We start from the raw sequence: 12,048 nt of genomic DNA on the forward strand, positions 1-12,048 counted from the left end.
ATTAATTCCGTGTACAGAACAAGTGCAGTTCACTGTAGCATTAACACCAAATAAACCTTAATAGTTTTTAGAAACGTTAATCCTAGACATGTTCTGATTTCCTTTTTTCAAATGGCTTTTTTAGAAGCAGTCAAGGAAGAGCTTGATAAGACACATCTAAGTGTGAATTCAAGGACACTGGTGATTTTGGGGGTGCCCAAACTAATCTCTAAGGGGAACTCGTTTTAGCTGCTGTATACATCTATTTATTCATTCTTTAATGGATACCGTCTTAAGTAATAGAGACAACTTGATTTTAAACACATTTCTGGCTCACCTGCTAGATGCCAGAACTGTGAAATATACAAGATCTATGTTACTCTTTAAATGTTCGGTGTCAGAGGGAGGACATTCAGCATTTCGAGATTCATTATTTTAGGAGACCTTGAATTTTATCATCCTCAAATGTTGATTAAGTGAATTTATTTTTTATTAAGTATTCAAAGTGGAGTCAATTAGCTAGGACATTTCATATTTTTATCTCGAGGCATTTTGAGTCTATCCTTTGTGACATCAGAATTAGTTTCTCATCTCAGAGCTTGCTGTGTTTATTCCTCTAGTGACTCAGTAGTTTATTGGCAGTCAGTCTGTAAAATGCTCTCGGGGATTATCTAAATGCAGAATGTTTGGAATGGAAACACATATTACTTCTCCTGTCAAAAAAATGTAATTAACACACATGATATATCATCTTGCAAAAGTGGATGAAAATTCCAGTGGGTGACCTCAAGTCACAGTTTCCAGTGCACTTACAGACTGTCATGTTTCTGAATAGCTCCCCGCCCAGGACTCCTTTCTTCTTATAATCCTGTCTCTTTAGCCTCCTGTATGTGCATACACACAGTATGTGCATGTGTTCAGCCCAAAACCCACCACTCAGTTTCAGTTTCTTTAACAGTTTTGATTTGATTTGGTTTATTGCATAGGTAAGAATGCATTAACAAAGTACAAAAAATTGAATGTACTTTTTCCTATCTGTATTTTGAGAGTTTCCTCATTGTTTTGTGTGGTACACATAATTCACTGTATAGATGTATAATTTATTTAACCCATCTCTTATTGATGAATATTAGGTTCTTTCCAGTCTTTTGCTATTTTCAAAAAATATTATAGAAATTCAGTGCATTTTTACATATCACTAATTACATGTTAATTGTATACACACACACACACATGTTAATAAAACATTTGTGTAGTGTAATTTCCCAGAAGTGGAATTTCTAAGTAAAAAATTCTGTGCATTTGTAATTTTGACAGGTATTGCTAAATTCACCTTTATAAAGATTTATACCATTTTACATTCAACCTGTAAATGTGTAACAATTGCTGTCCCCAGGGAGTATTATTAATATTTTAGGATTCGACAACTTGAAAAAATGGAGAAAGCTTTTAGAGTGGATTTAATTAAGAGTTCTGTTATAAATGAGGTTCACTATCTTATCAGAAGTTTAATAGCCATTTCTATTTCTGTTTTGTTAAATAGTTATATCTTTTGTCTATTTTTGTATGTCATTGGTGTTTTTTCTTATTGATTTATAGAAGTTCTTTAGGCATTATAAAAATAATTCCTTTATCTGTGATAGAAGTACTTCTTATTTTATACAATGGTTTACCTCCCCCCCCCACCCCCATTAGAATTTTCTGCTCTCAAAATCCCTGTGAGAGCATGTGGGCCTCAATTCACCTTTGAAGGATAATCATTTCTCTGATTTTTCATGGAAAATGGTATGGTTAGATTTGATTTCTTCTGGTGTCAATTTTGCAAAATTATTTTCCTAAAGAATATTCCATTCTACTCAAGTTTTAATATATTTTCAAAGGGCATATTTTTCATAGAATGTGTTATAGCCTTGATAAATTTTGCCTTCTTAAGCTATCACTTTCTAAAAAAGTAATAACAAAAGCCACCTTACTGAAATGTCTCACTGTGATTGGAGATGTGTGTAATTTTTCTGGTAATGTGTCGATTTTTACTCTCTTTATATATTTTAAGGCAATATAATTAGATACTTTCAAGCTCAGAATAAAAAGAAATTCGAGTTCCTGATGATTTCTTGTTTTTGTCTGATATTTTGTTTTCTGGTTTCCCACCAGAAAATATATGGCAATATATGCCAGAATCTTAAATAATTTTTGGCTGAAATAATTTTCAGAAAAAGAATGACTGATTTAAGAATTTTTGGAAATCCTAGGAAGTTCAAGTAGATGCACTGACTTGGAACATAGAAATATAATTAATTGCAGTATATAGAAAATGCCTGAAATAGAAACAAATAAATTGCAGGTACATGTACATTCATAATATTTCTCAATTACTTCACTGCATTCTAGTAAATATGAACCTGTATCTGCCTAACTGAGAGACGGGGAGCTTGACTATTTGTCTAAGAAAAGTTAAATAAAACCAGATATGTAAGTCTTGGTAACCTTAATTGTTAAATTATTTCCCAAATTGTGTAGATTCATATTTCTTTGATCAATGGGAGACCGAGTGCTGATGATCCTTCTCCTGAACTGCTGGAATTTACCTCTGCCCGTTATATTCGCCTGAGGTTTCAGAGGATCCGCACCTTGAATGCCGATTTGATGATGTTCGCTCACAAAGACCCAAGAGAAATTGACCCCATTGTCACGCGAAGAGTAAGTTATGAGGAATCATATTGGAATCTGTGAATAATATTGGGCCTGTTGTTTTAATTGTCTGTTAAATAGGTTTTTTTAATTTTGTAAATGATTTTATTCATTTATAGTTGTGCAGGGTCTTCATGCTGCGTGGGCTTTTCTCTAGTTGCCACGAGCAGGGGTTACTCTCTAGTAGCAGGGCGAAGACTTCTCACCACGGTGGCTCCTCTTGTTCCAGAGCACTGGCTCTGGTGCCCACAGACCTCAGTAGTTGCGGCTTCCAGGCTCTAGAGCACTGGCCCAGTGGCTGTGATGCATGAGCTCAGCTGCTCTGCCACGTGGGGTCTTCCCAGACTGGGGATTCTTTACCACTGAGCCGCCAGGAAAGCCATCAGGAGTAATTTAGATTCTAGTTTTGCATGCTTGTATCTGGTGAGAGAGGCCTGGGAGCTGAGAGTCCTCAGACACAGTCTTTGGCTCTGCCATCAGAAACTCTGGGGCCCTGGGGAGCGCCTGTTCCTCCCTCAGTCGTGTCTGACTCTTTGAACCCCGCGGACTGTAGCCCACCAGGCTCCTCTGTCCATGGGATTTCCAAGGCAATAATAATGGACTGGGGTGGCATTTCCTTCTCCATAATAGTCTTTTAAATAGTTTTAAAAAATAGTTTTCAGTGGGGGAATGAAAGACTTTAAAATTTCATGGACCTTCCTTTGTTTAAATCCAACCTCTGGGCCACTTATTAGATGTGTAACAAATATCAAACTTTGTAACATTTCTAAACTTTAGTTTCCTCTTGGTACAGTGGAGCTCATACTGCCTAGTTTATTCTCTTGATTTTGAGGACAAAGTTAGTTTTTTCCACACCTTGGGTTATCTGTAGTACTATTATAATTGGTCATGTGGGCTTGTAACCCACACTAAGAAATGCATTTTATATCATGACTCAGTACGTATACACACACAGGCAGACACTCACACCACATCACATCCTGATAAACTTTAATATGCATGGAATTAACTGGTGATGTTGTAGAAATGCAGATTTGAATTCAGTAGATCTAGGACAGAACTGAGAAACAGCAGTTCTAACAATTTTGCAGATGATATGGATGCCACTGGTCCATGGACCATTTTATCTAAATAAATAATTTAGTTTCATGCTTCTTTAATGAATCACAATGCACTTCTAGCTCAAAAGAATACAGATATTAGGGAAAAACTGATTGTATACACTTTTATTTTCCTTTATGAATTGAATATCAGGGAAAAAATGGTTATAGCATCCTTTCAACATATCAGTGGAAACAGAAGCTAGTAGAGGTGTTATTTTCAATCAGAAATTTGAGAGATTATGACATAGATGATCTGCCCAGGTTCAGGCAGTTCAGTTAAGTTGCCCAGTCTTGTCTGACTCTTTGCGACCCCATGACCTGCACCACTCCAGGCCTCCCTGTCCATCACCAACTCCCAGAGTCCACCCAAACTCATGTCCATTGAGTCTGTGATGTCATCCATCCATCTCATCCTCTGTCATCCCATTCTCCTCCTGCCCTCAATCTTTCCTAGTATCAGGGTCTTTTCCAGTGAGTCAACTCTTCGCATCAGGTGGCCAAAGTATTGGAGTTTCAGCTTTAGCATCAATCCTTCCAAAGAAATCCCAGGGCTGATTTCCTTTAGGATGGACTGGTTGGATCTCCTTGCAGTCCAAGGGACTCTCAAGAGTCTTCTCCAACACCACAGTTCAAAAGCATCAATTCTTCGGCGCTCAGCTTTCTTTATAGCTCAGGTTGCTATGAGTCATAACTATGATTCCTCCTATCCGTGTCCCGCCAGGTTCTCTGGTTTATGTCATCTCCCTTTTATGCATGTATACAACCAAGACAGTATTAGCTAGAGACTCAGTTCAGTAGTAAATCCATAAATCAGATACATGCAAACAGAATATCTACTGTGTGACTAGAAGCAAAGGAGAAAAGAGGATTGTAGGGAGAAACTGAGATTGTGAGGCAAAACATTGTTCCACAATGACCCTACTGGGGTTCAGCTGTTGCCACCAGTTAGCAAAGTGCTGACCCTACAGACTGAGTATTGAAGGGCAGTGCTTTTCACAAATATGTGAGGACTCCTCATACATTTTCTCATTGCTTAACTTCCTCACACCTAACTTCTCCATCATTACAAAATAACTTTTAAAGTCTTATGTCCTCATACAACACGTTGGATGTTTCAGTGCCCTTTCCAAACCTGAAATACTTTTGACTTGTGTTATATTTCAGTCTGTTGCAAATTGTCTTCTGCAAAAGTCATCATTATTTTATAGCAAAGTTTAGATTCTTCACTTATTAAAAAATCACTTTTAATTATAATTTTGCCATGACTTAAAAATACACACCAAGGAAGACTGAATAATTTTGAAGTGAAATTTAATCTTTCCTGACAGTATATCTATCAAAGAATAAAAATCAATGGAAGTAAACATGTTCCTTTTATCATCTTTTGCTGAAGGCACAGAGGGTGTTGGGGTGCACATCTATTATTTGTAACTTCACTGTATATGAACCTTTAAAATAGTGCAGTAAAGTTCAACATATAATTATATTTTTTGAAAGTACTCAAGTTCTGTAAACCCTACATATAAATTTAAATATATAAAAATAGGACATTGAATTTTAACTCTTCTTCATGACTTAGAAATGAAGCATTACACATTTATATTTAAAGCAAATGTTGCAGTTTTTAAAACATCTACAAAACTTCTGTATCAGCTTTCTGAGCAACTATGCCTGTTTGTATCTGTATTATTAGGTGATGACGTTAGTGAAAAGCAGAGTCTAACATCTAAATTAAATCTAAACTTCCTTGCAAGTTACAATAGTGTGAGGTATAAGTATATCAAGTAAGATAAAGTAACACAAAATATTATAAAAGATACTGTATATAAACAGCAAAAACAAAAAGAAAAAATGTTTAAAAAAGAAGTAAATTAGAAAAGAGAATTTGTAGTCAGGGAACTCAGATTTGTATCCATTTATTTATTCTCACTAAATATGTGTGTGTGTGTTTAGTATAAATAATTGGAATAATAGAACTATCTACCACTGTGATGGCTATTTGGATTCCATAAGATAATGTGAAGTACTTTCACAACTAACTATAACTTGTGATATACAAATTAGTTAAATTTTTTTAATTGTCCAGTTGTATAAATTATGAGTAACCTTTCAAAAATAGCTAGGTAGATGAAAATAATTTGAGGCAGTCCTATGTTAACCTAAACAGGAAGGTAATTGCATGGACATTTTAACATAATAATGAAGAAATAGTGTTCTGCACATCTAGTTTGCTCCTTGCATTATATTAAACCAGTCTTGTAGTTAATTACTTTTCATGTGCTTCTTGATATGCTTAAGAAATGTGTCCTCATGAGCACCATTTCCCTTACATTTGTTGATTCTTTTCAAATTCATTAAGTAGAACAGTCTGCATATGATTCATGAACACTGGCATTCCTAAAATGATTATAAAAGAGGTTTTCTGTCTTTCAGATTTTATGAAGAATTATTGTCCTTGTTTCCCCCACCCCATAACAGTTTGCTTTCGATAATAAATGCTCCAGTATGGAGTTTGCATACTGTGCAGCACTTTATGTTGTTGTGGGAAATAAATTTCTAAAATGCCCACCTAACGTAAACTATAGAAGCATTCTGCCTCTGGGCCATGGTTTCAATGTGAGGAGTTACTGGATACACTTGTGAGCCTTCAGTTGTTCTCTACAGCGTCCAACTAACGGTAGAAGCATAAAGCCAAGTTTTTAACTGAATGCTCCTTCCACCTTGCAGTAGTCTTAACAGGATTTCTCTCTGGATTGCTTTTTGCAGTACTACTACTCGGTCAAGGATATTTCAGTTGGAGGGATGTGCATCTGCTACGGTCATGCCAGGGCTTGTCCACTTGATCCAGTGACAAATGTATGTATATTTTTAGGCTGCTTAGGTAAAATGAAGCTCTGAACTGTAAAATGCTTCACGAGAAGCTTTGCTGACAGGGACGCTGTGAATGGGTGTCAGGTCCCCACTTAGACGGTGTAACAGAAAGCCATGCCAGGGTGAAATAGAGCTGGCAGTTAGGATGATAGACTTTAAAGGGAGCCATTACAGTATCAGAAAACAGATTAGTTTTTTCCCAAAAAGGCTCCAAACCAGTCTATCTATTTTGAAACCTCTCTAGCTATGACAGCCTGCTGTATGATTTAGCTTTAGAGAATGCCTTTCATCAATCAACCTGTTTCTTTTATGAATTTTCATCAAAAAATATTAATGCAAATGAATGAAAAATGTACCTGGAAGTAAATATAAATGACCATGGAACCAGAGACCGAGGTAAGATGGGGCAGTAAGGAGGAGAGTGAAAGAGAGTATTCAAGAGAGCTTGAAATCGCCAGGCCAGAGAATGCTGGAATGGTTTTGGGTTGCATTTTTCATTAATGACAATGTATTAAGTGAACACAACCTAAGCAAAGAAGATGAATGAGCATCTGTTTTTCTCAGGCATAAACAATCTGGTGAAATACAGAATCATCTACTTTATGTATGGTAGAAATATTTTGGATAGTGAGATCAGTGAATGTAGCTACCTAGGTAAACACTTTTTCCTACTACAACTGTAATACAAATGATATTTCTTTCAAAGCTAGTTTTCTGAGTAATGGATCATAGTATTACCTGCTGCTGCTGCTGCTGCTAAGTCGCTTCAGTCGTGTCTGACTCTGTGCGACCCCATAGATGGCAGCCCACCAGGCTCCCCCGTCCCTGGGATTCTCCAGGCAAGAACACTGGAGTGGGTTGCCATTTCCTTCTCCAGTGCATGGAAGTGAAAAGGGACAGTGAAGTCGCTCAGTCATGTCCGACCCTCAGTGACCCCATGGACTGCAGCCTACCAGGCTCCTCCATCCGTGTATTACCTGGGAAGATTCAAATCCCTGGCATAGTTTTCTTCACAAGGTTGTGGTCCTGCTTTCTGCAGGGTGTGGGCACTGTCTATCAGATGTACTGATGAGCAGTATTTCCCATGATTTGAGAACCTGCACAGCAGCCTTGGAAGGACGGTTCCATGCAGTGAAATAAGACTGTACTCAAAACACTTGCAGACAGGAGATTCAGGCTTGGAGTATTAGATTTCTGCTCTATCCCTGCCTCTCCATGCCTAGCCATCTACTCTCTCCCCTCTTCCTATGCTAAATGCTAATAGTTCACTTCAGTCGTTCAGTCATGCCCGAGTCTTTGCAACACCATGCACTGCAGCACATCAGGCTTCCCTGTCCATCAACAACTCCCAGAGCTTGCTCAAACTCATGTTCATTGAGTCGGTGATGCCATCCAACCATCTCGTCCTCTGTCACCCCCTTCTCCTCCTGCCCTGAATCTTTCCCAGCATCAGGGTCTTTTCCAGTGAGTCAGCTCTTCGGATCAGGTAGCCAAAGTATTGGAGCTTCCACTTCAGCATCAGTCCTTCCAATGTTAATAGTACTTTGATGGAAACCTTAAAATGGATACATCCAACCCAGAAAACCTGTGGATCTCAGCAATTAGAGAAGTGATTCTAGTCTTCAAGACCACTCCTGATTGGGCCTTCATTCTCTGCTCATCTGAGCCCAGTGATTCCAGTACCAGCCTGAACCTCCCTCCCAAGTCTGATGTTGATCAAATATATTCATCACTCCCGCTGCTGGAACCTCTTCCTTCCCAGACTGACAGGAGTTTTAGATTTTGGTACAGAGGCTCCATGTTTTCTCTTGTCTTCATTCTACCTTTCAGGAGAAACCCCTCATTTATGGTTCCAAAGAATGCTGAAAGTATGCTTCCCCACTGTGTCCCTTGCCTTTTTTTTTTTTTTTTTTTTAACTAGAAATCCCGCTGTGAATGCGAGCATAACACGTGTGGTGATAGCTGTGACCAGTGCTGTCCTGGATTCCATCAGAAACCTTGGAGAGCAGGCACTTTTCTGACCAAAACAGAATGTGAAGGTATGTTCTAGACAGTCCAACACCATGTGGAAGTCTTCCTTTCCTGGGGTACAGGTGGTGTAAAACACATGCTGATTTCAGGTGAACTCATGTGTCAAATTTGTATGCATTTTATCCAAGACAGTAGCTGGAAGCTCTTTTACTCTCCTGTTTTAGAGTTTTCAAGATTTTATTTTTTTGACAAATATTTGCAAAACACTTATGAATTTACCACTATGTGAGAATTATGAGAAGTAGATAAAAGCATAATATACACTTACTGTTATCAGGGGTGAATCTGAAGCTTATAGTGTAGTATATATGAACTTCTGAAAGTGTTACTCACTCAGTCATGTCCAACTCTTTTGTGGCCCTGTGAACTGTAGCCCACCAGACTCCTCTGTCCATGGGGTTTCCCAGGCAAGAATACTGGAGTGGGTTGCCATTTGCCTTTCCTGGTGATCTTTCTAATCCAGGGATTAAACCCATGGCTCCTGAATTGCAGGCGGATTCATTACTGTCTAAGCCACCAGGTAGGCCCCAATATGAACTTCTGCTGAACTATAAATCTAAACTACCCAAAAAGCCCAATTTAACTGAATTCAAATATTACCATTTTAGTGAATCACATTTTTTCAGTTCAAGAGGTATATATGGCCTCCAACACAGGCTTGGCAGACATTTAAAACTAATAGTAACAAATTATTACTATTTTAGTAATGGTACACACACACACACACACATAGAGAGAGGGAGAGAGAAATGTAAATAAACATACAATAAGACCTACTGGATATAGAGATTACCCTTCTAAATAGGTATGTTTATAAAATGGTTATCAAACCAGTATAGCTGCAGATTCTCTGCCTGTTCCCCTTTAAATAGTTCCTCCCCTAGTAAGTAGCTTTTGAATACCTGTCATCTAATAAATGGAGAAAACCAGAGGGGAGAGATCATACCCTAAAGCTTAGACTCATTTTATTATCTAGGAAGAAGAAGGCCCCTGACTGATTAGTTATACTTATTAAAGGGTAGGGTTTGGGGACAGTAGTTGTGAAGAATAGGAGAGAAGGTAACTGGGAGAGGGCAAGAAAACAAATGAGTGGAGAAAGAATATCTATTTTAGCAATCCATTAATATTTTCAATGTGTTGTTTCACAATAATAATATCAAATGCTAATATTAGAAATGGTGTCTGTGACAATCACAGAGTGCCTGATGAACTATGGACAGAGGTTCATGACATTGTACAGGAGACAGGGATCAAGACCATCCCCAAGAAAAAGGCATGCAAAAAAGTGAAATGGCTGTCTCAGGAGGCCTTACAAATAGCTGTGAAAAGAAGAGAAGCAAAAAGCAAAGGAGAAAAGGAAAGATAGAAGCATCTGAATGCAGAGTTCCAAAGAATAGCAAGGAAAGATAAGAAAGCCTTCCTCAGTGATCAATAGAAAGAGAGGAAAACAACAGAATGGGAAAGACTAGAGATCTCTTCAAGAAAATTAGAGATACCAAGGGAACATTTCAAGCAAAGATGGGCTCGATAAAGGACAGAAATGGTAGGGACCTAACAGAAGCAGAAAATATTAGGAAGAGGTGGCAAAATACACAGAAGAACTTTCCAAAAAAGATCTTCACAACCCAGATAATCAATGGTGTGTGATCACTCACCTAGAGCCAGACATCCTGGAATGTGAAGTCAAGTGGGCCTTAGAAAGCATCACTATGAACAAAGCTAGTAGAGGTGATGGAATCTCAGTTGAGCTATTTCAAATCCTGAAAGATGATGCTGTGAAAGTGCTGCACTCAATATGCCAGCAAATCTGGAAAACTCAGCAGTGGCCACAGGACTGGAAAAGGTCTGTTTTCATTCCAATCCCAAAGAAAGGCAACGCCAAAGAATGTTCAAACTACCTAAAATTGCACTCATCTCACATGCTAGTAAAGTCATGCTCAAAATTCTCCAAGCCAGGCTTCGGCAATACGTGAACCGTGAACTTCCAGATGTTCAAGCTGGTTTTAGAAAAGGTAGAGGAACCAGAGATCAAATTGCCAACATCTGATGGATCATCGAAAAAGTGAAAGAGTTTCAGAAAAACATCTATTTCTGCTTTATTGACTATGCCAAAGCCTTTGATTGTGTGGATCAGAATGAACTGTGGAAAATTCTGAAAGAGATGGGCATACCAGACCACCTGACCTGCCTCTTGAGAAACCTATATGCAGGTCAGGAAGCAACAGTTAGAACTGGGCATGGAACAACAGACTGGTTCCAGATAGGAAAAGGAGTACACCAAGGCTGTATATTGTCACTCTGCTTATTTAACTTATATGCAGAGTACATCACGAGAAACGCTGGGCTGGAAGAAACACAATCTGGAATCAAGACTGCCGGAGAAATATCAATAACCTCAGATATGCAGATGATACCACCCTTATGGCAGAAAGTGAAGAGGAGCTAAAAAGCCTCTTGATGAAAGTGAAAGTGGAGAGTGAAAAAGTTGGCGTAAAGCCCAACATTCAGAAAATGAAGATCATGGTATCTAGTCCCATCACTTCATGGGAAATAGATGGGGAAACAGTGGAAACAGTATAAGACTTTATTTTGGGGGGCTCCAAAATCACTGCAGATGGTGATTGCAGCCATGAAATTAAAAGACACTTACTCCTTGGAAGGAAAGTTATGACCAACCTAGATAGCATATTCAAAAGCAGAGACTGCCAACAAAGGTCCATCTAGTAAAGGCTATGGTTTTTCCAGTGGTCATATATGGATGTGAGAGTTGGACTGTGAGGAAAGCTGAGTGCCGAAGAATTGATGCTTTTGAACTGTGGTGTTGGAGAAGACTCTTGAGAGTCCCTTGAACTACAAGGAGATCCAAACAGTCCATTCTAAGGGAAATCACTCCTGGGTGTTTATTGGAATGAATGATGCTAAAGCTGAAACTCTAGTACTTTGCTCACCTCGTGTGAAGAGTTGACTCATTGGAAAAGACTTTGATGCTGGGAGGGAATGGGGGCAGGAGGAAAAGGGAACTGCAGAGGATGAGATGGCTGGATGGCATCACTGACTCGATGCACATGAGTTTAAGTGAACTCCTGGAGTTGGTGATGGACAGTGAGGACTGGCATGCTGCAATTCACGGGCTCACAAAGAGTCGGACACGACTGAGCAACTGAACTGATTTAGTAATTATTGGACGGTGACAACCAAGAAAGAGCCAGTAATGAGAAATCATAAAAACAACTGGCCATGAAAATACGTGCCAGTGAGCACTCATTTATACTTTAATATTGAGTGTTATCATTTTTGAAAACAACCCATATGTCCAGTTTTTCCTGAAGGGAAATACCCAAGAAACATAACAGATGACTTACATTGTCATCTG

The 12,048-nt window shown here is 38.6% G+C and overlaps 1 protein-coding gene across 3 annotated transcripts in view; it reads left to right on the forward strand.

Moving 5' to 3' along the window:
- LAMA2 (laminin subunit alpha 2) overlaps window positions 1-12,048 on the forward strand; it is a 684,287-nt gene that overhangs the window by 249,232 nt on the left and 423,007 nt on the right. For all 3 annotated transcript variants that reach the window (XM_060419598.1, XM_060419599.1, XM_060419600.1), the window contains exons 5-7: window positions 2,500-2,679; window positions 6,540-6,629; window positions 8,566-8,683. In XM_060419598.1, the coding sequence (XP_060275581.1) occupies window positions 2,500-2,679; window positions 6,540-6,629; window positions 8,566-8,683 (388 nt within the window). The remainder of the gene's footprint in view (window positions 1-2,499; window positions 2,680-6,539; window positions 6,630-8,565; window positions 8,684-12,048) is intronic.

Source organism: Ovis aries, chromosome 8 (assembly GCF_016772045.2).
Source record: "Ovis aries strain OAR_USU_Benz2616 breed Rambouillet chromosome 8, ARS-UI_Ramb_v3.0, whole genome shotgun sequence".
NCBI classification, from domain to species: Eukaryota; Metazoa; Chordata; class Mammalia; order Artiodactyla; family Bovidae; genus Ovis; species Ovis aries.